The 24,269-nt window shown below is 49.7% G+C and overlaps 1 protein-coding gene across 3 annotated transcripts in view; it reads left to right on the forward strand.

The window, feature by feature from the left end:
* The window catches only part of MGAT3 (beta-1,4-mannosyl-glycoprotein 4-beta-N-acetylglucosaminyltransferase), a 127,152-nt gene that overhangs the window by 26,923 nt on the left and 75,960 nt on the right, over positions 1-24,269 (forward strand). The window contains exon 1 of one of the 3 annotated variants that reach the window (XM_086963439.1): positions 20,715-20,902. The exons of the other annotated variants lie outside the window; for them this stretch is intronic. Coding sequence (XP_086819565.1) covers positions 20,859-20,902 — 44 coding nt within the window. The 5' untranslated portion in view covers positions 20,715-20,858. Of the gene's footprint in view, positions 1-20,714; positions 20,903-24,269 lie in introns of those variants that run through there. 3 annotated transcript variants of the gene reach the window in all.

Raw genomic sequence — 24,269 nt, forward strand, 5'->3', positions numbered from 1 at the left:
GAAGGCAGGACTGCCTCCTAAATGTAATGCTGGTCCAGGATTTATATTGCATTACTAATCAAATTCGAGTGCGCCCACATGCTGCAATTCACTGTGCGACCATTGTATGATGAACCACCAGCAGCAGCATAACATGGACGCCCGTGGGCCGATGTGACGTGACGTCCCTTCGCCATCACGTGAGAGCGTGCGCCAACCTCTGAATCGTGCATAAAACGAGAGAGGTGGGCCAGTCCACGGATGCATGATGCTCGTTCTCAGTCCATGGCAAGGGGCCTTCTTGTCCGGTCCAAAAGAAATCCCGAGACGGAGCTTTCGCCATAGTGGACGCTACACTCAGGAGTCTGGCCATATTTGCAGATGTAAAAGGGGTGTCACCTCTGGGCCAGTCTGTTCCACCTCACATACATGTAGTCTCAGACTCCTGCGTATGACAGCCCAGTCCAGAGGAGATCTTAGACATGAACATCTTAGCTTTCCTTCAGACTGCTGCCCCCGACTCGGTACTCTGGGCATGGTATGACGTAACCGCGGCGCGCAGGCCGTTTCTGCCATTAGGCAAGACTAGGCGGTCGCCTAGGGCGGCAAAAGGGAGAGGGCGGCAAACAGTCCTGACAAGTACCACGCATCAGGGCCCCAGGATGTTAGTCTAGCGCATTTCAGGGTGGTGATGCATCACAGCACTGAATGCATTAGTCATACATTATAAGGCCTGGTATCCTGGGACTCAATCACCGAACTCCCTGCCTGGGATCAGGGCAGCTTTTTCAGGAGCTAATGCCATTTCAATCTGCTTGATATGAGTTGTATTTCTATATTTGTTGCACATGGAAAATATGCATATGAAGGAAGAGCCGTCGGAAAATGAAACAAGCATTGGAAATGCAATAGGTCTCGCAGTAGTAAAGTTTGAGCTATAGGTGTTATTTATTTTTTTGTTTTTTATTTATGTGTTGTTTTTTCTAAATAGCGAAATTAATAGCTTTCTTCTTTACAAAGCCAATAGTTATAATTTTTGTAAATGTGACACCTCCAGCATTTGTAAAGCAACATGTTTTGTATTAACGGGACTTATATGTGACTTATATGTATTGAAATAAAACAAATCAATGGCTTTAAAAAAAAATTAATAATTAATACGTAAATAAAATGGATTTTATTTTATATTGCCAATAGCTTAAAGTTTATTAAATATATTTAGTTTAAGATGCTGTGGTTGCGCTGGGTGAGTGAGGGTGAGGGTGAGTGAGGGGTTGAGGGTGAGTGAGGGGTTGAGGGTGAGTGAGGGTGAGGGGTTGAGGGTGAGTGAGGGTGGGTGAGGGGTTGAGTGAGGGTGAGGGGTTGAGGGTGAGTGAGGGTGAGGGGTTGAGGGTGAGTGAGGATGAGTGAGAGTGAGGGGTTGAGGGTGAGTGAGGGTGAGGGGTTGAGGGTGAGTGAGGGGTTGAGGGTGAGTGAGGGTGAGTGAGAGTGAGGGGTTGAGGGTGAGGGGTTGAGGGTGAGGGGTTGAGGGTGAGTGAGGGTGAGGGGTTGAGGGTGAGTGAGGGTGAGGGGTTGAGGGTGAGTGAGGGTGAGGGTGAGGGGTTGAGGGTGAGAGGGTGAGGGGTTGAGGGTGAGGGGTTGAGGGTGAGTGAGGGTGAGGGTGAGTGAGGGTGAGGGGTTGAGGGTGAGGGGTTGAGGGTGAGTGAGGGTGAGGGGTTGAGGAGTGAGGGTGAGGGTGAGTGAGGGAGGGGGAGGGGTTGAGGGTGAGGGGTTGAGGGGGAGGGGTTGAGGGTGAGGGGTTGAGGGTGAGGGGTTGAGGGTGAGGGTGAGTGAGGGTGAGGGATTGAGGGTGAGTGAGGGTGAGGGGTTGAGGGTGAGTGAGGGTGAGGGGTTGAGGGTGAGTGAGGATGAGTGAGAGTGAGGGTGAGTGAGGGGTTGAGGGTGAGTGAGGGTGAGGTGTTGAGGGTGAGTGAGGGTGAGGGGTTGAGGGTGAGTGAGGGTGAGGGGTTGAGGGTGAGTGAGGGGTTGAGGGTGAGTGAGGGTGGGTGAGGGTGAGGTGTTGAGGGGAAGGGGTCGAGGGTGAGGGTGAGTGAGGGTGAGGGGTTGAGGGTGAATGAGGGTGAGGGGTTGAGGGTGAGGGGTTGAGGGTGAGTGAGGGTGAGGGTGAGTGAGGGTGAGGGGTGGCCAACATCGCTATCCTCGTTAAACCAGTTGGCTCATCAGTGTTTGTCAGCAGTGCGCCTTGTTGAGTAAGCAGAAAGAGATCAACGCCGGTTCGATAATGCCACAGCTCTGTGCTAACAAAAATGCGGAAAAAATAAGCATTTAAATCATTGGCAAATTCAGTAAGCAGAAAGAGATCGACGCCGGTTCGATAATGCCACAGCTCTGTGCTAACAAAAATGCGGAAAAAAGTAAGCATTTAAATCATTGCCAAATTCTACGGAAATTGATTGCAAATGGGAGCAGCTCTGCTTGCAAATCCTCCCTCCGTCGCCCAGGCTGCTGGACTGGAATTGCAGCAGCTAGAAGTGAGGAAGAAAAAAACAAGCAGCAGAGCACGGCGTCAGTGTTGGCATTGATGGGGGGTAGGGGGGAAGTTGGGATTTAAAAAAAAATGTGACACGGCGGGCAGGGGAGGGGGCGGAGCGGGTAAAATAAACAAAGAAGACGGAGGGAAGAGAGGGGAGGGGGGAGGAGAAATGCGACACGGCGGGAAGGGGAGGGGGTGGAGCGGGTAAAATAAACAAACAAGACGGAGGGAAGAGAGGGGAGGGGGGAGGAGAAATGCGACACAGCGGGAAGGGGAGGGGGCGGAGCGGGTAAAACAAGACGGACGTGCACGCGCTTTTAAGCTCAATGCGCATGCGCATTGAGCTTAAAAGTCACGGGCACTAAAAGGAATCGCCACGATTCCTTGCAGTGTATAAAGAGTGGATAAGCCCCCATAGTCTCGCTTGCTCGATGCGCATGCGCATCGACAGGCGAGACCTAAAAACGTCTTGTCACTCGCCGTTCTCACGTAGAAGTTTGAGAAGCAGACCCAGCTTTCCCCACTGACTCAACTTACCTGTGAATAAAAGACAAGATATGATTCATTTTTAAGCCCACCGCACAGCGTCTCGAAACTCGGGCACGTTTATTACTCAATGGGTAGGTGTCAGAGGCTAAAAGTGGTCCTCAGAGCAGAAATCAGACGAGGAAACAAGGTGTGGTTAGAGCGGCTGAGTGAAGGCATGGGGGTATCAGGTATGGGGGGTGAGGGGGCCCCGCCAGACCGCTTGAAAGTGACACCGCGTGAGTGAACATGCATCGTGGGCAGAGCAGGGGAATGAATATATAAGCAGATGGCAGCACACGGACAGACCCTGGGGCCTCGTCCCCTGTGAGAAGGATGCAAACTGATGCTGCCCCAAGGTTCCTCTCAGTTGGAACGGTCATGTGGATGGGATCCTGCCCTGGCCGCACGACTTGACCCCCAGCCCACAGGGCCGCGGCACCTGCATGATCATCAGTAAGTGCCAGAGTGAGCGGCAGACTGCATTTATCCAAAAGTAATTGCAGTAGTAGTTTTTGCAAAGTTTGCCTTGCAATTCGGCGGTAGCAAGGAGCCGCAGGAGTGCTTATGGTTATGCTCTGCTCCTCCGTCCCGCTGTGCTGCTGTTCCCTGGCCCTCTCTTCCGCCCCCGTGGTTTTGCCCAGCTCATCTGCTGGAGTCGCTGGAAAGGAAAGTTGCCAGGGAGTTCTCTGGAGTGCCCGACTTTTGACTGCGCAGCAGGTTCCAGGTGTGTACAGATCTGCGCAAGTCATTAATGATAGCAGGCGGCAGCACACCTGACCCCGGGGTTCCCTAGCTTGAGGCGTGCATTTTGAAAACTTTTGTATTTAAAGTCCGTTAGAGTGATGCTTATCACTGCAGCAATATAAATGAATGTGTGCTTAGTGCTTCCATTGTCCAAAAATGGAAGGTTCTCGTTCCTGGCTTGTAAATCACAACAGCTGAATCGGTGAGGTCGAGCCGTGTTTGCAGGGGTCGGTGTTAATTGTGATGTGATTTTAAACTATTGTGAAGCAGCCTTTCGCTTCCCCGCATGATAGCGTATTCACTATTTCATTTTCTCTCTCTTCCTTACATACAATGTCGCTGTTTTATGCGATCATGTGCTGAAAAAATAAAGCTTCATGTTTTTAAGCCATTCTGATCATTCAGCCAAACACAGTGTTGTGCAAACTACGATTAAATAACTGGTAACATCTTTAAACTATGCACGTTTGAATGAAAATATTGCAGACTTTTGTTGTGCACACTTCTAGATAAACAGACATAATACCATGCTGTTGAACTTGAAAGGCATTCTGGCCCTTCACGAAAGTGCATTATAGCTTATGTAAAGCACAGTGTATCCAGCCACCCTCAACCTGTGCCCCAGCCCAGGCCCCCAGTTATTGTTGCTGTCTCCTGACAACAATAAAACTCCCCATGAACACCTGCTCTGAGTCCGGCGCTAGAGGCTGAGCAGGTGATGTTTAGGGCACGCACACCTCTTGCATACATGCATAGCAGTACCACCGTGACCTGTTCTGGCGCGGCTTCCAGGCCTACGCCCTATGCTATATGTAGTATGTCTATGCGTGGGCCAGTCCATGTACATTTGTTCAGAAGCAACCCTAAACCCGTCCGCTTCCCCTAGACTTGGTTTTAACACCATGCGCGCGGCGGCTTTTCCCGATGCGCGCTGACTTTTTTAAAAACCCGCGTTACATGACGAGCTTAGCTCGTCATGAGCGTACGAGAACCGTAACTCATGACGAGCTGAGCTCGTCATGAGCGTCGAAGAGGTGGAAAGTGTGTGCGTGGTTGCAAATGAAGTGCGAGGGTCGTCATATACATACGTGTTCACTTTCTGACTATTACAATCTGAGATTTCCTTGGGCTGGCTTATCAGACCTGGTGGTATTGGCATGTGTTTTGATGAAGACTTGCACACATTGGTGGGGGGTGGCTGCCATTGTTTTATGCAGTCTCTTATCGTACATACTTTTCAATAAGAAAACATAAACAAGGTTTCCTTATTTTTGCTACGTTCGTGCTAGTATCTGCGGAGAAGCGATGCAAAATGTTTCTTGACCAGGTTTTTCAAAATAGTTTTTAGTGGGGAATCTTTGAGATTGCCAGATTTTGTCGCTGCATTGCTCTGCACTTTATTTATGACGATGTCTTTCTCTGTACTCCACAAATAAAAGTATTGAGTTAAGAAACAGGTGGTCTAGGATAATTTCTGACTAGATGAGGTATACCCAGGTCCACTAGAATTATGCGATTGTGCGGCTGCAGCGTTTTTCACATAATGATAGCTTTACCGCATGTGTTACATTATCCATCCTCTGCAGATTGTAACAAAAAATAATGTCTCTAGCTCAAACTGTTCAAAAGTAACTAATAACTAAAAAAGCAGGGACACGTGTTGCTGCGCAGTGGAAGGCCCCTTGCAAAAGTTGACTGGTCACCTTTCTGCCTCTTATTTCTATCTTTGAGTATTAACCTCTTAAGTGCTTCGAACGTTCGGCGGCCGACGGCACCACTACCTCAGGAGTGCTGCCGTCGGCCATTGAACGTTCGAACCTCATAGCTGCAATGGAACGTCCAGCACTGGAGCTGGACGTTCCATAGCCGTTATGAGGTTAAACTGGTCCTGACGAGGTCAACCAATACCTTGACAGTGTTAACAAATGTAAACATGACAAAATAATGAAGTAATACTATCACAAACTATCTCATTACGCCGCATAATTTGCCATTTCCTGCTGCATGGTTACTTTACTCCTGCTATCGCAAGCGGCCAAACCGCATACTCCACAGTTACTTTAATCCTGCAATACCTAAGGAGCCTGATAACTCGTCCTACAGTCGGAAGCTGAAATTCAGGTAGAGTTCTGAAGACCTATTGCTGAAGAGTTTTTCTTTCATGGTATTCCTTTCATAACCGGCGAGGGTAGGTCATTCACTATATTGACTAGGCTTCTTTTTATTTTAAATTTTTTGTTGTAGTTATCACATTTACCAAAGTAAATGAATCCTACATCATATTTGATATGTCACCAGTTCACTTGGAATTTGGCTCAGTGTTCCAAGCCTTGTCCCGCCAGAGTGAGTTTATTACATTTTGCACAAAGTTGTAACAAGCGAACGAGCCGTCTTTGACCAGAGTTATCTGAGCGGAGGTCGGGTTTCGGTAGGAAATCTAAATCTACCTCTTGGGTAGAGCATTTCCTCTGCACTGGGCATCGTAGGGCTCTGCTCTCAATAGGCCCATCTTTTAAGCCAGTCATAAACAAGTCAGTTAGACTTATCTCGTATCTACAGGATAAAAATCCATTTGCCAAGAAAGCCAATGCTCGTTAACTCTTGTTTGTTTGAAACCCCAGCTATATCTGAGCGCCACGTTTTCCTATCAATAGAACTTAAAATACACTCTGCTAAGAAAGAGTGGGTTATCTTCCCTCAAAAGACACACACCACTCTGGAATTGTCCTTGGACAACACAATCCGGTCGCCTATGTAGATATAAAGAAGAATCGATAAGGCATAGTTTGTGTGTTGGTCCAGATCTGACTGACGCAGAAACGTTTTAACGCTCACACTTCAACACATGACATATATGATCATGTAGGGCGGCTGTGATCAGTTCTAATGGGAACCACTCGCTCCTCTCCTGTAATTTAAGAAAATATATTGAACATGTGTACGCTAAGAAGTCATTATATTGACCTACGGGGTCAGGCAGTAGAACTATAGTTCTTTCCTTGCTGGCCCTAAAGTTGTTCTACGTCAATCGAAACGCGTTGACACTTTCTGTTTGTGTACAGGGTCACTTTTCGTACAGCTACTTTTACAAAATGTTTAACCACTGAAGCAAGCACGCCAACGCGTTCTGCATACGCATTGGAACTGTTCTGCACAGTCACTTATAGAAAACATTTTAAACCTATAGGTCGCGTGGTGACATCTTTTATGTAACTTAAAATATTGGGTAGGGCTAACTAGATTTACTATTGAATTGCTTTTTGCGACAGTTTTAAGGGGGACTCGCTAAAATAGATATGACCCAGGTGTCTGTCAGACTACCATTGGGTTGGTGTCTATTTCAAATGGAATCATTTTTTGCTCCCAATCAGCCTAGGAACGTGTTTTATGGATGAGTTTATCGGTACTGGATGCTTTTTGGTATGTGTACTTCATTTGGAATATTAATCCTGTTTTTAATAGCTGGTTTTATGCCCTAACCCAAAATCGCTGATCGATAAAATTATTTTTATCAATCTATACTTGGTTTTATAATGTTGATGTGATAATTTGTGATGGTTTTTATTAACTGTAAACTATAAAATTGAATTGATTAAGCTTTTGATGACATTATGACTATTGTCATTTCAATCCTGAGCTGTTAATATGAATCTTTGTGATCTGTCTACCTCTGCTATCTGCAGCCCAAGATTGTGAGTTCTGTGTAACTTTTAATTTGTTTCACACTAAGAAGGGCATTCTCATGGTGTAGGAGAACAAACAGTATGGAAAACCTGAAGAGGGGATGCAGTAGAGAAAGATGCCCTATACATTTTAAAAACTATTAGACCAGAGTAAAATTGGAATTTCAGATATTTTGAACTGAACCATGTATGTGTTTTGCCCCAATTTTTAGTGAAATTTGTCAAAAAAGGGCAGAGTTGTCTCACAGTGTTCTAAACTTTTCTGCAGGATGGCAAACCCAAAAATCCCTAGTGAGGGTCAACCGCTACTAATGACGACAACCAAGTACATTACAGAGGCACCAAAAGCTGGCACGTCTGCCATGGTTATTTTTTTAAATGTATTTATAGTGTTTTATATAGAGTAAAAATGACCATCAATGTATCAGAGCACTGTACAAAGAGAGCTGATGAGTTTTGCGTTACAGTAAAGCACCAAACACTTATGATACGATGTACATAGCAGTCGAAGAGCATGTTACAACACAATGTTATGTTATGAAAATTTATTCAGCGCACAGCTGCTCCAGCGAAGGAGCGTCCCGGCGCTTGACAAGGTAGCCAACACAACACAACTAAGGAGATAATGAGCTAAAAGGGAACGGACTCAGGGAAATAAAAAAGTCTTGATGGCCCTACAAAATAAAAAGAGAATATCAGACGCACGTATCTTTAAAGGAAGGGAGTTCCACAGGGCAGCAGCCCGTACTCGAAATGAGCGGCCTCCAGCTCGGCTAAGTTTAAACCGAGGGACCACTGCTAGGTCCTGACCTAGAGATCTCAACGAACGGGCAGGAACATAAGGCGTCAAAAGATTCTTGAGAATCGGGGCCGAGAAGCCCTTAAGAATTTTGTAGGACAGGCAAAGTACTTTAAATTGAATCCTCTGCTTGACTGGAAGCCAATGGAGGGAACGTAGAGTATTGACAGCGGAGCAAAACCTGGGCAGACCCACCACAGCTCTGGCTGCCGCATTCTGGACACGCTGCAGATGTGCAATTTCGGCTTGATTCACCCCTACCAAGAGAAGAGAGAGCTGGCGTAATCAAGCCGAGAGATCACCGTCGCCTGCAGGACCAGCTGCCTGGTAGAAGCATCAACCAATTTCAATGCTGGTCTTAGTCCTCGCAGGATGCCAAAACAACTGGCGGCAGTTCTCTTGGTATGGGATACAAAACTAAGGGCGGGATCTAGCCACACTCCGAGATTTTTTGTCTCAATTACCGGAGTCGGGGTAGGCCCCAGTTCCGGTGGCCACCATATGTCACCCCACAGTTCCGATTTCTTGCCGATGATCATTATCTCCGTTTTTTTTGCGTTCAGCTGGAGATAGTTGGAGTTCATCCAGCTGGCAAGCGACCTCAGCCCATTCCGGAACCTAGGGGCATCCAAGTCAGAGTCCCCGCTGAGCGTGACCGCCAGCTGAGTGTCGTCAGCGTATGAGACCATGGTCAAGCCCCACTGCTTTACGACCTCAGCCAGCGGCCTCACGTACAGATTGAATAACGTGGGGCTCAGCGAGGATCCCTGCGGGACCCCCTGGTCCAGCGGATGGAATTTGGACTGATGGGGTGGAATAGCTACGCAAAAGGATCGATCGGCAAGAAAAGAGCGGAACCATTGGAGGGCAGTCCCTGAGATACCCGCCTCTTCCAAGCGCTGGAGAAGGATTTTGTGAGAGACGGTGTCAAAGGCGGCGCTAAGATCTAATAAAACAAGCGCCGCCGTTTGACCCTAATCTAACACCAAGCGGAGATGTTCTACCAAGAATAGAAGGGCTGTCTCCGTGCTGTGGTCAGCACGGAACCCATTCTGCGTAGGATCAAGAATATTTGCCCGCAAAAGATGGTCAGAGAGGACTCTGTTCACGTGTGCCTCCGCTATTTTCGTCGGCCACGGGAGAAGCGATATCAGCTGGTAGTTCTCTGGCTTAAGAGGATCTAAACCAGGCTTTTTAAGAATAGGCGTATCCACCGCATGCTTCCAACTGGCAGGAACCATAGCAGTAGAGAGCGAGAGATTAATCAGAGAGCGCACCGGCAGAAGATCAAAGGACGACGGGTCCCTGAAAAGTGCCGGTCTCAATGGATCAGCCGGAGAGCCGGACTTAATATGTTGGGCCAAATGAGTAAAACCCTCAGGCGACAAACAAGGGAATGTATGCAATTCCGTATGTTCCTCTGGCCTAAGAGAAGGTCCGGTATCCAGTGTAGAAATAGAAAAGGAACGACGGATAGCTTGAACCTTCTCGAGAAAGAAGTTCGCCAGTGCCTCACATTGTGAGATTGAACCCGTGTCGTTCGTGGGGGCCTTTTTTGCCATCAAATCTTTAAGAGCCTTAAAGATAGATTTGGAGGGGTTAGAGCTGTTGCGGGACTCGAGAGAATAAAATGCCGCACGCGCTCTGCAGACCGCGCGATGGTAGGATTTGATAGTGGCAAGATATGACACTTTTTTACTAGTGTCATAAGCTTTCCGCCACTCTCTTTCAGCGCGTCTGCACGCACTCTTTAGTGTACGTAAAGAGCCATCGTACCAGGGGCTAGGGTCCCTTGCACTACATTACAAAATACTAAGATACAAAATGAAATTGGGTGAATGACGGTTAGAAAAAGTTCTCTTATGACTCAAGTTTTTCTAGTAGTAAGGATATAACCTCCTTCTTGAAAAGCCTGAAGCAGGTAATTGCTCTAGTTGAGGGTGGTAGTGAGTTAAATACTTTTGAAGCAGATACGGCAAAAGTGCGTCCGTATGTTTTCGTTTTTTTTTAATCTAGCTGGTTCTACTATGACGGATTTAGCACTTCTAGAATTCCTTTCACCTCCTGAAAAATTAACCCTATTCACCATGTATGTAGGACTAGAATTGTGTGTAGAGCTTTGTATGTTATGCAAGCGACCTTCAGTTTATCCTACCTTCCACTGGGAGCCGGTTAAGGGCTCTGAGTGAAGGGGAAAGGCGATCACAACGCTGTGTGGCTGCTAGGAGTATTGCTGCTGCATTTATTGTCTCTTTCACTGGGGCTAGGCTGGCTTTAGGAATACCGATGAGTGTGGCATTACCATAGTCAAGACTTGAGGGCACGAGAGATTGTACCACTGTTTTGGGGTCTCCAAGCAGTAGGAATGGTTTTATTTTTATAAGGAGTAGATGTAGGTCAGTGCTTCTGGTTGCAGCTTGTATGTGAGATTGCATGTTTAGATTAGAATCTAGGTTGTGATGCTTTAGTAAGTCGCAGATGGTTGGTGTGCAGTTTACAGAATTGGGGTTAAACAACCATTGTTGAGGTTGTTGGGTTCTAAAGGGTGGGAAGAAGAGAATTCATTTGGTTTTCAGCAGATTTAAGTTTAGATGGTTGTGTGCCAGCCAGTCCTGTGTTTTCCTCATGGTGTCCTCCAGATATCCTTTTGAGAGGAGAGTGTGATGTAAAACTGTGCATCATCAGCATACATGTGGTACGAGACTTTTGGGGTTCCATGTAAAGATGGAAGAGTGTTGGTGAAATTGTAGATCGTCTACGTCAGATTGGGTGTTGCCGATTTTAACTCTTTGTCAGTTCTGCAAGGAGGAGGTGGAACAGTAAAGGACGGCTCTTGATAGGCCCATTCTGAGTTCAAGAGTTTCTCTGAGGCGTTTGTGGCTGACCGTGTTAAATGCGGTTGATAAATCCAAAATTATTAGGAGACAGGATTCGTTTTGTTAGGGATGTTTGGATATCATCAAAGATGTTTAGAATAGTGACCTCGGTGTTGTGAACAGGCCTGAAACCTGATTAGTGATTATCTAATAGATTACAATTCTTAATGTTTTCACATAGCTGATCGTGGGTGCATTTCTCAACCAATTTAGCCCCCAAAAGGCAGATTGGATACAGGTCGGCAGTTGCTTAAGTCTTTATGGTCCGTGCCCGTTTTTTTAGTAGGGCAGATACTTGGCCCATCTTCAGGCATTCTGGGAGGGATCTTGTTGGAAAGATGCAGTCACAATTCTTGTCCACAAGGGAGTGATGGATTGGTGGATCTCTCTCAGTAAGTGGGAGGGAATGGGGTTGTTGATGTGTGTGGTGGGGTTTTTATTAAATTAATGGCATTCTGGATTACCCCCTCAGATTGAGATCTGAAACTGTTCAAGAAGGCTCTGTTTTTGCTTGGGACAATTGGGATTTAGGATTTGTGACCTTGCTGTGAGAGTGGGGTGGATGGATTCCCTATGTTGGGCACTAGCTTGGCAGGGAATGGAGTTGCTTATGCTTGCAATTTAGTTGAGAAGCCATTGCAAAGGTCGTTCGAGTTGTCTTCAATTGTGGGAAAGGCACATTTTCCTGATTGTTGTTTTATATTGTCAAAGAGTTTTCTAGGCCTGTTCTTCAGTCCGTCTAATTTTGATCTGATTGCTGTTGTTTTGGCTTTCCAGATACTCATTTGTATGAGATTCTTTGCCTTGACAATTGTTCGAGAAGGGCAGTGTCTGTGTCCTTCCTCCATAGTCGTTCCAGAGGCCTAAGTTGTCTTCTTTCATTGTTTATATTTTGGTTGAACCACTTTACTGTTTTGTTTTTTCTTTTGCCTTTTTAGACTTAGTGGAGCCACCTTCTGAGCTTTGTCGTTTATACTTCTGTTGTAGATATACATCAGTTCTTGAACCGATGTTAGGTTGGTCAGGAGTGCCAAGGAGGTTTGGCACAGATCCACCATTTCTGTTCTGTTTATGTGGCTGTAATCCCTCTCCAACTTGTATCCCTTCTTGTTTGACCTAGGATTTTTGCTTCTCGTGTGGATATTTGAAAAAGAATTTGATTGTGAGCTGACCAGTCTGTCGGGTGATGTCTAGCATAATTACTGATCCCTTTTTATCGATGATGTCAAGTGGAGGCCCTTTGTTGTGAGTTGGTCTCTCGCATGCTTGAATAATGCTGAGGTCCTGAAGCAGGTTATTGAGTGCTGCCACAATGGGGTCTTTGTCATTGTTCCAGTGCAGCTTGAAATCTCCTAGTCTTATTGCCTTGGAGAGTGAAGTAGCATTGATTGTAATTGTTTACATAAGGTGCTCAAGGAAGAGTTAGTTGTTCCCAGGTGGATGATATACAAGGAGTGTTTGCGCTAGGAGTTTCTTTTCAAGCTTGATTTCAGCTCCCAGGAGTTGCCACGATGACCTCTCTTCTAGTGAGTGAGTTTACGGTTAGGGAGTTACTTTAGATTGTAGCGAGACCTCCCCCACCCCTTTCTTCCATATGCGGTCTCAATGTAAAATGGCATAATTTGGGGGAATGAGAAGGTCCAGTATTGGGGTAGCTGTTTTTGTTTTTTAGACCGGTTTTGGTTAGAATGAGAATGTCCAGATCATGCGCAAAGATCACACCTGCTGTGGCGTTTGCGTGTTTTGCAGCTCATCTGCAATTGTGCAGCATGCATTTGAGGTTTGTCACTGTTCTCAGAGTTACTGTGGTGGACAATGTGTTTGTTACAATCTGGATCAGGTTGTTGTGATTGGCTTGTAGAGAGTTGTATCTCCGTTTTTGTTAGTATTGTTATTCTTGTATCCAAAGTACAAGTGGTTTCTGTTGGTGATGCCTGTTTAGTAACCCTGCCAACCAGTGTGTTAGTGATTATAGAGTCCAAAGGGCATGTGCTGCAACTGCCTTCACACAATAAGTAACCTAGCATTATTAACAACAAGGGCCTAGCCTCTCCCTTGCCACCTGGAGCTCCTACCTTGAACAATGGGTGTGGTCAAACAGTCCTAATACAGTGCAGCTCGCTGTACTAATGCCAGGCATGAACTCTGTCCTAGAGACTAACCAGGCCAGCTGTTTCAATGGACCCTGAGCTCTTCCTAACTTTCCGACCAGGGTAGTTAACGCTGCTCTAATAACCTAGAAATGTGTTCCCCCTACATTTAATATAAGGAACAGAGTTCCTCTGTCGCCCAAGTTCAAGTGGCTCATCCTTTCTAAGTTTTTGATTTGCACGCCGGACCTTGTAGTTATAGTTTTGTAATGTTGTAGAGTAGGAATACAAGTTCCATAAGGCAAAGGGAAAACCTAGATGAACCACATGCGCATGGATTTAGGAAACTTGGGAACTCTCTAAGGATGTAGCAGCCTGTCCTACAGTGAACTGGAGCTCTGTGCCTGCCAAACTTTCATAGAGCTGGACTGGCTTGTCCTAGTGTCTTGAAACATTTATTTATTTATAAAGTTTTATATAGCGCGAACAAGATCCCGAAGGATATCCGAGCGCTTTATAAAAAATGATGGAAGGACGGACATAAGAGCAATGATGACATAGAGTAAGAATAAAAAAAAAAAAACAACGTTGGTCTATTTTTGCCAGTAATACAAACTCGACCAGCTTGACCTGGAGATCTGTGCCCCCTCCCTCGCCTCAACTTAAATCCAAGAGGGAGAAGCTGGTTTTGGTGACCTGGAGATCTGTGCCCCCCCCCCCCCCGCCCCCTCCCTCGTGCTAGCTTTAATCCCGGAGGGAGGAGCCGGCTTTAGAGACCTGGGATCTGTGTTCCCCTCCCTAACTTTAATCCTGGAGAGGGAGCAGCCGGTTTTAGTGACCTGGGGATCTGTGCCCCCGCCCTAACTTTAACCCTTTGAGTGCTCATGACGAGGTCAGCTCGTCATGAGCTACGGCGCTCCGGTGCTCACGACGAGCTGAGCTTGTCATGACCTCGCCCGTTCCGTGGAACGCTCGCATGCTGGGCTGATTCCCCTGCTGTGCTGATCGTTCCATTGGAACGGGTGTAGCCATGACGAGCTCAGCTTGTCATGAGCACCGGAGCGCCGTAGCTCATGACGAGCTGACCTCGTCATGAGCATGGGGGCGCTGTATGTGCCACCCCCGCCCCCAGTACAGTGGGGGAAACAGCCCCGCATGGAAGGGGTTAATCCTGGAGGGAGCAGCCGGTTTTAGTGACCTGGGGATCTGTGCCCCCCTCCCTGGCCCTAACTTTAATCCAGGAGGGGGCAGCTGGTTTTAGTGAGCTGGGGATCTGTGCCCCCTCCCTGGCTCTAACTTTAATCCAGAAGGGAGCACCCGGTTTTAGTGACCTGGGGATCTGTGCCCCCCTCTCTGGCCCAAACTTTAATCCCGGAGGGAGTAGCTGGTTTTAGTGACCTGGGGATCTGTGCCCCCCTCTCTGGCCCAAACTTTAATCCCGGAGGGAGCAGCCGGTTTTAGTGACCTGGGGATCTGTGCCCCCTCCCTAACTTTAATCCTGGAGGGAGCAGCGCAGTCGGTTTCAGGGACCTGGGGATCTCTGCCCCCCCCCCCCCCTCCCTGGCCCTAACTTTAAACCTGGAGGAAGCAGCTGGTTTTAGTGACCTGGGGATCTGTGCCCCCTCCCTGGCCCTAACTTTAATCCAAGGGAGAGCAGCCAGTTTTAGTGACCTGGGGATCTGTGCCCCCTCTCTAACTTTAATCCAGGAGGGGGCAGCCGGTTTTAGTGAGCTAGGGATCTGTGCCATCTCCCCCCCCTCCCTGGCCCTAACTTTAATCCTGGAGGGAGCAGCGCAGTCGGTTTCAGTGACCTGGAGATCTGTGCCCCCTCCCTAAATTTAATCCGGGAGAGAGCAGACAGTTTTAGTGACCTGGGGATCTCTGCCCCCCCCCCTCCCTGGCCCTAACTTTAATCCTGTGGGCAGCAGCCGGTTTTAGTGACCTGGGGATCTCTGCCCCCCCCCTCCCTGGCCCTAACTTTAAACCTGGAGGGAGCAGCCGGTTTTAGTGATCTGGGGGATCTGTGCCCCCCTCTCTGGCCCTAACTTTAATCAGGAGGGAGCAGCCGGTTTTAGTGAGCTGGGGATCTGTGCCCCCTCCCTGGCCCTAACTTTAATCAGGAGGGAGCAGCCGGTTTTAGTGAGCTGGGGATCTGTGCCCCCCTCCCTGGCCCTAACTTTAATCCTGGAGGCAGCAGCCGGTTTTAGTGACCTGGGGATCTCTGCCCCCCCCCCTCCCTGGCCCTAACTTTAAACCTGGAGGGAGCAGCTGGTTTTAGTGACCTGGGGATCTCTGCCCGCCCCCCCCCTCCCTGGCCCTAACTTTAAACCTGGAGGGAGCAGCCGGTTTTAGTGACCTGGGGATCTCTGCCCCCCCCCTCCCTGGCCCTAACTTTAAACCTGGAGGGAGCAGCTGGTTTTAGTGACCTGGGGATCTGTGCCCCCCCCCTCCCTGGCCCTAACTTTAAACCTGGAGGGAGCAGCTGGTTTTAGTGACCTGGGGATCTCTGCCCCCCCCCCCCCATCCCTGGCCCTAACTTTAAACCTGGAGGGGGCAGCTGGTTTTAGTGACCTGGGGATCTCTGCCCCCCCCCATCCCTGGCCCTAACTTTAAACCTGGAGGGGGCAGCCGGTTTTAGTGACCTAGGGATCTCTGCCCCTCCCTGGCCCTAACTTTAATCCTGGAGGGAGCAGCGCAGTCTGTTTCAGTGACCTGGGGATCTGTGCCCCTCCCTAAATTTAATCCGGGAGAGAGCAGCCGGTTTTAGTGACCTGGGGATCTGTGCCCCTCCCTAACTTTAATCCTGGAGGGAGCAGCCGGTTTTAGTGACCTGGGGATCTCTGCCCCCCCCCCCTCCCTGGCCCTAACTTTAATCTAGGAGGGAGCACCCGGTTTTAGTGGCCTGGGGATCTGTGCCCCCTCCCTGGCCCTAACTTTAATCCTGGAGGGGGCAGCCGGTTTTAGTGAGCTAGGGATCTGTGCCCCCCTCTCTGGCCCTAACTTTAATCCTGGAGGGAGCAGCCGGTTTCAGTGACCTGGGGATCTCTGCCCCCCCCCCCCCCCCCCCATCCCTGGCCCTAACTTTAATCAGGAGGGAGCAGCCGGTTTTAGTGAGCTGGGGATCTGTGCCCCCCCCCTCCCTGGCCCTAACTTTAAACCTGGAGGGAGCAGCTGGTTTTAGTGACCTGGGGATCTCTGCCCGCCCCCCCCCCTCCCTGGCCCTAACTTTAATCAGGAGGCAGCAGCCGGTTTTAGTGACCTGGGGATCTCTGCCCCCCCCTCCCTGGCCCTAACTTTAATCAGGAGGCAGCAGCCGGTTTTAGTGACCTGGGGATCTCTGCCCCCCCCCTCCCTGGCCCTAACTTTAAACCTGGAGGGAGCAGCTGGTTTTAGTGACCTGGGGATCTCTGCCCGCCCCCCCGCCCCCCCCCCCCTCCCTGGCCCTAACTTTAAACCTGGAGGGAGCAGCTGGTTTTAGTGACCTGGGGATCTCTGCCCGCCCCCCCCCTCCCTGGCCCTAACTTTAAACCTGGAGGGAGCAGCCGGTTTTAGTGACCTGGGGATCTCTGCCCCCCCCCTCCCTGGCCCTAACTTTAAACCTGGAGGGAGCAGCTGGTTTTAGTGAGCTGGGGATCTGTGCCCCCCTCCCTGGCCCTAACTTTAATCCTGGAGGCAGCAGCCGGTTTTAGTGACCTGGGGATCTCTGCCCCCCCCCCTCCCTGGCCCTAACTTTAAACCTGGAGGGAGCAGCTGGTTTTAGTGACCTGGGGATCTCTGCCCCCCCCCCCCCATCCCTGGCCCTAACTTTAAACCTGGAGGGGGCAGCTGGTTTTAGTGACCTGGGGATCTCTGCCCCCCCCCATCCCTGGCCCTAACTTTAAACCTGGAGGGGGCAGCCGGTTTTAGTGACCTAGGGATCTCTGCCCCTCCCTGGCCCTAACTTTAATCCTGGAGGGAGCAGCGCAGTCTGTTTCAGTGACCTGGGGATCTGTGCCCCTCCCTAAATTTAATCCGGGAGAGAGCAGCCGGTTTTAGTGACCTGGGGATCTGTGCCCCTCCCTAACTTTAATCCTGGAGGGAGCAGCCGGTTTTAGTGACCTGGGGATCTCTGCCCCCCCCCCCTCCCTGGCCCTAACTTTAATCTAGGAGGGAGCACCCGGTTTTAGTGACCTGGGGATCTGTGCCCCCTCCCTGGCCCTAACTTTAATCCTGGAGGGGGCAGCCGGTTTTAGTGAGCTAGGGATCTGTGCCCCCCTCTCTGGCCCTAACTTTAATCCTGGAGGGAGCAGCCGGTGTCAGTGACCTGGGGATCTCTACCCCCCCCCATCCCTGGCCCTAACTTTAATCAGGAGGGAGCAGCCGGTTTTAGTGAGCTGGGGATCTGTGCCCCCCTCCCTGGCCCTAACTTTAATCAGGAGGCAGCAGCCGGTTTTAGTGACCTGGGGATCTCTGCCCCCCCCCTCCCTGGCCCTAACTTTAAACCTGGAGGGAGCAGCTGGTTTTAGTGACCTGGGGATCTCTGCCCGCCCCCCCCCCCCCCTCCCTGGCCCTAACTTTAAACCTGGAGGGAGCAGCTGGTTTTAGTGACCTGGGGACCTCTGCCCGCCCCCCCCCCCTCCCTGGCCCTAACTTTAAACCTGGAGGGAGCAGCCGGTTTTAGTGACCTGGGGATCTCTGCCCCCCCCCCCTCCCTGGCCCTAACTTTAAACCTGGAGGGAGCAGCTGGTTTTAGTGAGCTGGGGATCTGTGCCCCCCTCCCTGGCCCTAACTTTAATCCTGGAGGCAGCAGCCGGTTTTAGTGACCTGGAGATCTCTGCCCCCCCCCCTCCCTGGCCCTAACTTTAAACCTGGAGGGAGCAGCTGGTTTTAGTGACCTGGGGATCTCTGCCCGCCCCCCCCCCCTCCCTGGCCCTAACTTTAAACCTGGAGGGAGCAGCCGGTTTTAGTGACCTGGGGATCTCTGCCCCCCCCCCCCTCCCTGGCCCTAACTTTAAACCTGGAGGGAGCAGCTGGTTTTAGTGAGCTGGGGATCTATGCCCCCCTCCCTGGCCCTAACTTTAATCCTGGAGGCAGCAGCCGGTTTTAGTGACCTGGGGATCTCTGCCCCCCCCCCCCCTCCCTGGCCCTAACTTTAAACCTGGAGGGAGCAGCTGGTTTTAGTGACCTGGGGATCTCTGCCCGCCCCCCCCCCTCCCTGGCCCTAAGTTTAAACCTGGAGGGAGCAGCCGGTTTTAGTGACCTGGGGATCTCTGCCCCCCCCCCCCCCTCCCTGGCCCTAACTTTAAACCTGGAGGGAGCAGCTGGTTTTAGTGACCTGGGGATCTGTGCCCCCCCCCCCCCTCCCTGGCCCTAACTTTAAACCTGGAGGGAGCAGCTGGTTTTAGTGACCTGGGGATCTCTGCCCGCCCCCCCCCCCCCTCCCTGGCCCTAACTTTAAACCTGGAGGGAGCAGCTGGTTTTAGTGACCTGGGGATCTCTGCCCCCCCCCCCCCCCCATCCCTGGCCCTAACTTTAAACCTGGAGGGAGCAGCGCAGTCTGTTTCAGTGACCTGGGGATCTGTGCCCCTCCCTAAATTTAATCCGGGAGAGAGCAGCCGGTCTTAGTGACCTGGTGATCTGTGCCCCTCCCTCCCTGGCCCTAACTTTAATCTAGGAGGGAGCACCCGGTTTTAGTGGCCTGGGGATCTGTGCCCCCTCCCTAACTTTAATCCTGGAGGGGGCAGCCGGTTTCAGTGACCTGGGGATCTGTGCCCCCCTCCCTGGGCCCTAACTTTAATCCAGGAGGGGGCAGCTGGTTTTAGTGGCCTGGACATCTGTGCCCCCCTCCCTGGGCCCTAACTTTAATGCAGGAGGGAGCAACCAGTTTTAGGGACCTCGGGCTTTTATCCCCCCCCCCCCCCCCCTTACATTCCCAGCAGCGTGTGTGTCCCTGTGGGCCGCAGCTCTGCGCTTCCTGAAACCCTCACAAGACTCCCAATGTGTCAATGTAAGTCTCCTGAGGAAGGCTGGTAGTCTAACTCTATAACCCCCCCCCCCCCCCTTCTTCTCAGGGGCCGGGAAGTACCTGGAAAACATCATACTTAAAAAAACATATATATTAAAAATAAAAGGGGAAGGAGGGACTCCGAGGAAAGTGACGGAGCTCGGACGCCTGCTCAAATCCCAGGCGTGTGCCAAATCCTCATTTCAAACACTGGACAAATATTAACACAAGCATTTCGTCACCAAGATAAAGTCCTTGGCCGCTCGCTTGACAAGTGTGATCCTGGACGTAGAACTTAAACCTCCTTCAGTTCTAAGATATGTAGCTGCGAAGTGGCAGCAGGTCATGCGGGACAACTTCTGCCCTTGCGAGCCGCCTTCCGGCCAGTCGCGCGGTGTTTAGGGCTCTTTAAGGTCCATATTCATAACAGGAAGTGTAAGACTACTAGGCCCAGCATCCTTTGCGCAATTGACTGAAAAGCCACGAATGGCGAAGGTGTCGTGCTTGGAATGTAGGACGTTCCCATCCCACCCCAAGTCTCAACAGATACTGTCTAAAGTGCTGAACCTTTGACCGCCATATGATAACTTTCAAGCGTGCTGGTGTAATTAATTCAATGGATGCAAAGTCACGACTGCAACACCCAGAATGCATCAGGTGATGACTCAAACGTTCAGAACCGTGTAGAATAGTGAAGGTAATGCAATGGAAAGAGGTGAACACCCTAGACACTGCTCATGACAAGTGGTGCTGCTTAGAAATGGAAGAACCCACGTTTCGAGCGAAATCTAAAACTAGGGATAGACCTACTTTATAAAGAATTAGCAACGTTAAAAAAGGGTTAGTACAGCTCTCGACTTTACCAAGTTGGCGCGTGATTAAGTCCTCTAGTCCAGTCCAGGTTTCTCCTTTGCATTCTGTGACATGCAGTCCTGAGTTTTTAGTGAGATGACCGGAATGAATAAAAGCCCCAGAATGGGAAGCTACAATTCCCCCTCCCCCAGCCCCCTTTCACCGGGCTGAACTACTTACATTGGGACTTAAGAAACGGGAACTCTGCCTTCAGCGCTATCCGCTCGAGGACCAGGTAACACCGTGTCTTTCTCTTAACCCCACCTCCTCCCACCATTCTCTCTTCTGCCCACCCCGCCTCCCTGCAGGGGAGTAGCTGTCAAACGGTGCGGATAGTTCCGTGGCACCGGAGCCCACTGTAGTCCAAAGATGGCTGCATTTTTGGTGTCGAAATAGCAGATGGGTGGGCCACTCTCGGCGAATCACCACTACTAATGATTTCAACGCGCCTAGAAGTGATGGTGATCCATTTTTTCTTCCTCTGGGAGCTAATAAACAAGAACACGCTCACAGTTATCGCAACAACTTGCAAGGGTGTGCTACTCGCGCCGAGCTGCCTGCTGCGTCAACCGGCTGCCGCAATAAAAGAAGATTGCTTCTCTATTATTTTACCAGCCAATCCGGAGTCGGGCGCCGTTCTGAAGTTTGACCCCGGGCTCGCGCTGCCCCGCCACATACGTCTCTCGACATGTTTCCGCCTGGAAGCCTTCGCCTCGCTGTCCTGCCTCCTGTCTTGGGTGACGTCTGCGCGGCCCGCCGCTCATCGACCACCTTGATCTTTCCAAAGGAACATGCAGACAATGTGCAGAGGGTTTAGGGGCTGCCTGTGGACGAGGTAAGGGGTTTGGGGTGGTTTGGGGGGCGAAAGCGGATGAACTTGATGGCTCGCGAATGAGGGTGAAGTCCGATATTTAAGACCGGGATCCCGTTGAAGAATGAAGGATACATTCATTTAGGCAGCTGATGCTGCTTTGCATAGAGAGACACTCTATTGAAGTCTATGGATGCATGTTGCTTTTTAGGAGGGCAAATATGGTCAAAAAGCAGGCGACACCCACCAAATGTGGATGAGTCGACAGCTATGGGTATGTGCAGGGCACAAGGTCCAATGGTTACAAACGTAGTTTGTCTGTTGTTGTGTATTCTAGTAAAGCGCAGACCAGCAGAAGGCGTTGGGCACTGTACAATAAGAAACTAAACTGAGGAATCAATTATACGTTTCTTCATACATTATAACGCAAGAAAACAAGAACTGGGATGCTCAACATTGCACAATTGTTTGCGAAATCAAGGAATGTCGTTCACGTTTGTGGGAAATGATGCTTTCAGAGCAAAATTTGTTTTGCAAGTTTTTCGTATGACTGGTATCTGGCAAGTTTGCAGCTAAAAAAAAAACCTTGCGAGTCGACAGGACAGTAGTTCGAGCAGAAAATGTTTGTTGGCAAGAAACTTTCGGCCCCAACTTGTCTCCTGCAGGCAAACACACCACATGACACTGCATAAAGGGAAAGTTTGAGAAATTTATGAATCATGTCAGCATAATTTAAATTTCACGCAGGCCTAATCAAGACACACTTCCAAACTACAGTCTCATACAATAATAATATCCAAAACAGGTTAGTACTTTTAAAGTAAAGGCACTGGACTCTCAAAAGCAAACGTTTGACTTAGGCAGGTGTCAGAGGTTGATCCAGGCCAGAGTCGTGCCAGATTTTCAAGACAGCCTGGTAAAATAAATTTACATACAACAAATGGAAATCATTTAGATCAAGAGTGTTCAAAGTACACCCAGGAAGGCCATATCCATGCAAATTTTCCATTATGATTCACTGAATGGATGTCTGTTTTGTGTGGATAGCTTGAAAGTCTGGCATGGAACCAACATTCGTCGATCTACGTTGGATACCCCTGATTTAGATGGTCCATGGCTGTTGTGAGATCAAGGTTCTAAACCCTGCAGCCTAGTGCTAGTCCACATGTGTGACCTTAGTCAGAGAAAACTTAGTGACCCACGGCATACAGATGTAATTATTGAATGGACATCTCAAAAAGCAATCTTGATGAAAAGGAGTTCACAATTCCAAGGAAATTACCCTGCACATTAGGCCTAAAACTTCACGGGTCCTTTCTGCTAGCCTCTTTCTGACAACTTCTTCTTTCAATAAAATGAGGCTATTGGGGGCATTTTGTAGGACTGGTTTAAGGCAGCTGAACGTCTTGGAAGGGTCTGCTGAGTTGCAACTAAACCAAGGTCAGTTGTCAGCAAGTCCATGCAGCGTGCTGAAAGAGTACAAATGGTGCCGTCTAAATTATAAAATGTTGTGATGCGCCATTGTTGTTTGCCAAATCCCTTTTACAAAAGAACATACATGTAAAATAAACGTTGAATAAGGAGTAATCACTTGCAAAATGTGGCAGGCGCCTAAAGAATTATCAAAAATTGCATTTTTTTTTCGGTACAACAAATGGGATAAATGTTTTGAACTTTCTGAACTAGCTCCTACAATAAGCAAGCATTGGCATAGCCAATAGGTCTCGTATTTGGGACCTTATAAGTGTTTAGCCATGCAACAGTTGGTGCTTTTGCACCAAGGATATTCTGCTGCATAACTAAATACTTATAGGGTCCAAAAAGCGAGACCTATTGGCTATGCCAATGTTTGTTTGCTTTTTGTTGCGGTTTTGTTTAAGTTGCCAGATCTACAATAGCTGGACATGGTTTTTGTTTACAGTTCTTTGCATCAAATGAACTTGTTTTCACTTCTCTGAATGTTGTTTCCATTCTGGTTGTAGGAAGCAGTCATTCCCGGGGGTGTGGGGGCTGCCTAGCTGTGCGCATGTTCTGAACTTTGCAAATGAGAAAAAGCCTGGTGCAGGCACAATTTACAAATGTGGAGTGAGTGAGCCCCAGGCAGCATAACTCACTCACACAGGAGTTCAAGCACTGCACCTGCATACTCAGCATGGTTTAAGGAAACTCAACTCACTCCCTTCCAGGCATCAAACACATATTTACTAAGACACTCTTAGAAGAGCCTGCCTGCTGCACTGCCGGCTGGTGGTGTGTGTGTGCCTGGTGAAAGCGTGCCCCGGTGGCTGGTGGTGTGTGTGTGCCTGGTGAAAGCGTGCACTGACAGCTGGTGGTGTGTGCCTGGTGGAAGCATGTACTGACGGCTGGTAGTGTGTTAAGGCTGGTAGTGTGTGTGCCTGGTGAAAGCGTGCACTGACAGCTGGTGGTGTGTGCCTGGTGGAAACATGCACCGACGGCTGGTAGTGTGTGTGCCTGGTGAAAGCGTGCACTGACAGCTGGTGGTGTGTGCCTGGTGGAAACATGCACTGACGGCTGGTAGTGTGTGAAGGCTGGTAGTGTGTGTGCCTGGTGAAAGCGGGCACTGACGGCTGGTGGTGTGTGTGCCCAGTGAAAGCGTGCACTGACGGCTGGTGGTATGTGTGTGCCTGGTGGAAGCGTGCACTGACAACTGGTGGTGTGTGTGCCTGGTGGAAGCGTGCACTGATGGCTGGTGGTGTGTGTGCCCAGTGCAAGCGTGCACTGACAGCTGCTGGTGTGTGTGCATGGCGGAAGTATGCACTGATTGCTGGTGGTGTGTGTGCCGGGGGGCAAAGCGTGCACTGACAGCTGCTGGTGTGTGCCTGGTGGAAGCATGCACCGACGGCTGGTAGTGTGTGACGGCTGGCAGTGTGTGCCCCTGATGGAAGCGTTCACTGACAACTGGTGGTGTGTGTGCCTGGTGGAAGAGTGCACTGACGACTGGTGGTATGTGTGCCTGGTGGAAGCGTGTACTGAAGGCCGGTGGTGTGTGTTCCTGGTGGAAGTGTGCACTGACGACTGGTGGTATGTGTGCCTGGTGAAAGCGTGCACTGACGACTGATGGTGTGTGTGCCTGGTAGAAGCAGGAGCATTCACAGTGATAGAAGACACAAAGGAAACTGACTAAGAGGAGGGGGAGTGCGAGCAGAGGAGCATCATTCACAGCTAGAAGACACAAATTAAGCTGACCAGGAGAGCGGGGGGGAAAGGGGAGGGGGGTAGTGCAAGCAGAGGAGCCTGATTACAGCAATAAAAACACAAATGGCATCTGTGAACGAGCACAAGCTTGTGAACGCAAGCTGTAGGCCAGCAAAACTCTCTAGTGGCACTTTTAAAAGCCAATTACAAAATGTCTCGAAGAGACCGAGACCTA

Source organism: Lissotriton vulgaris, chromosome 1_1 (genome assembly GCF_964263255.1).
Source record: "Lissotriton vulgaris chromosome 1_1, aLisVul1.2, whole genome shotgun sequence".
Taxonomy (NCBI): Eukaryota; Metazoa; Chordata; class Amphibia; order Caudata; family Salamandridae; genus Lissotriton; species Lissotriton vulgaris.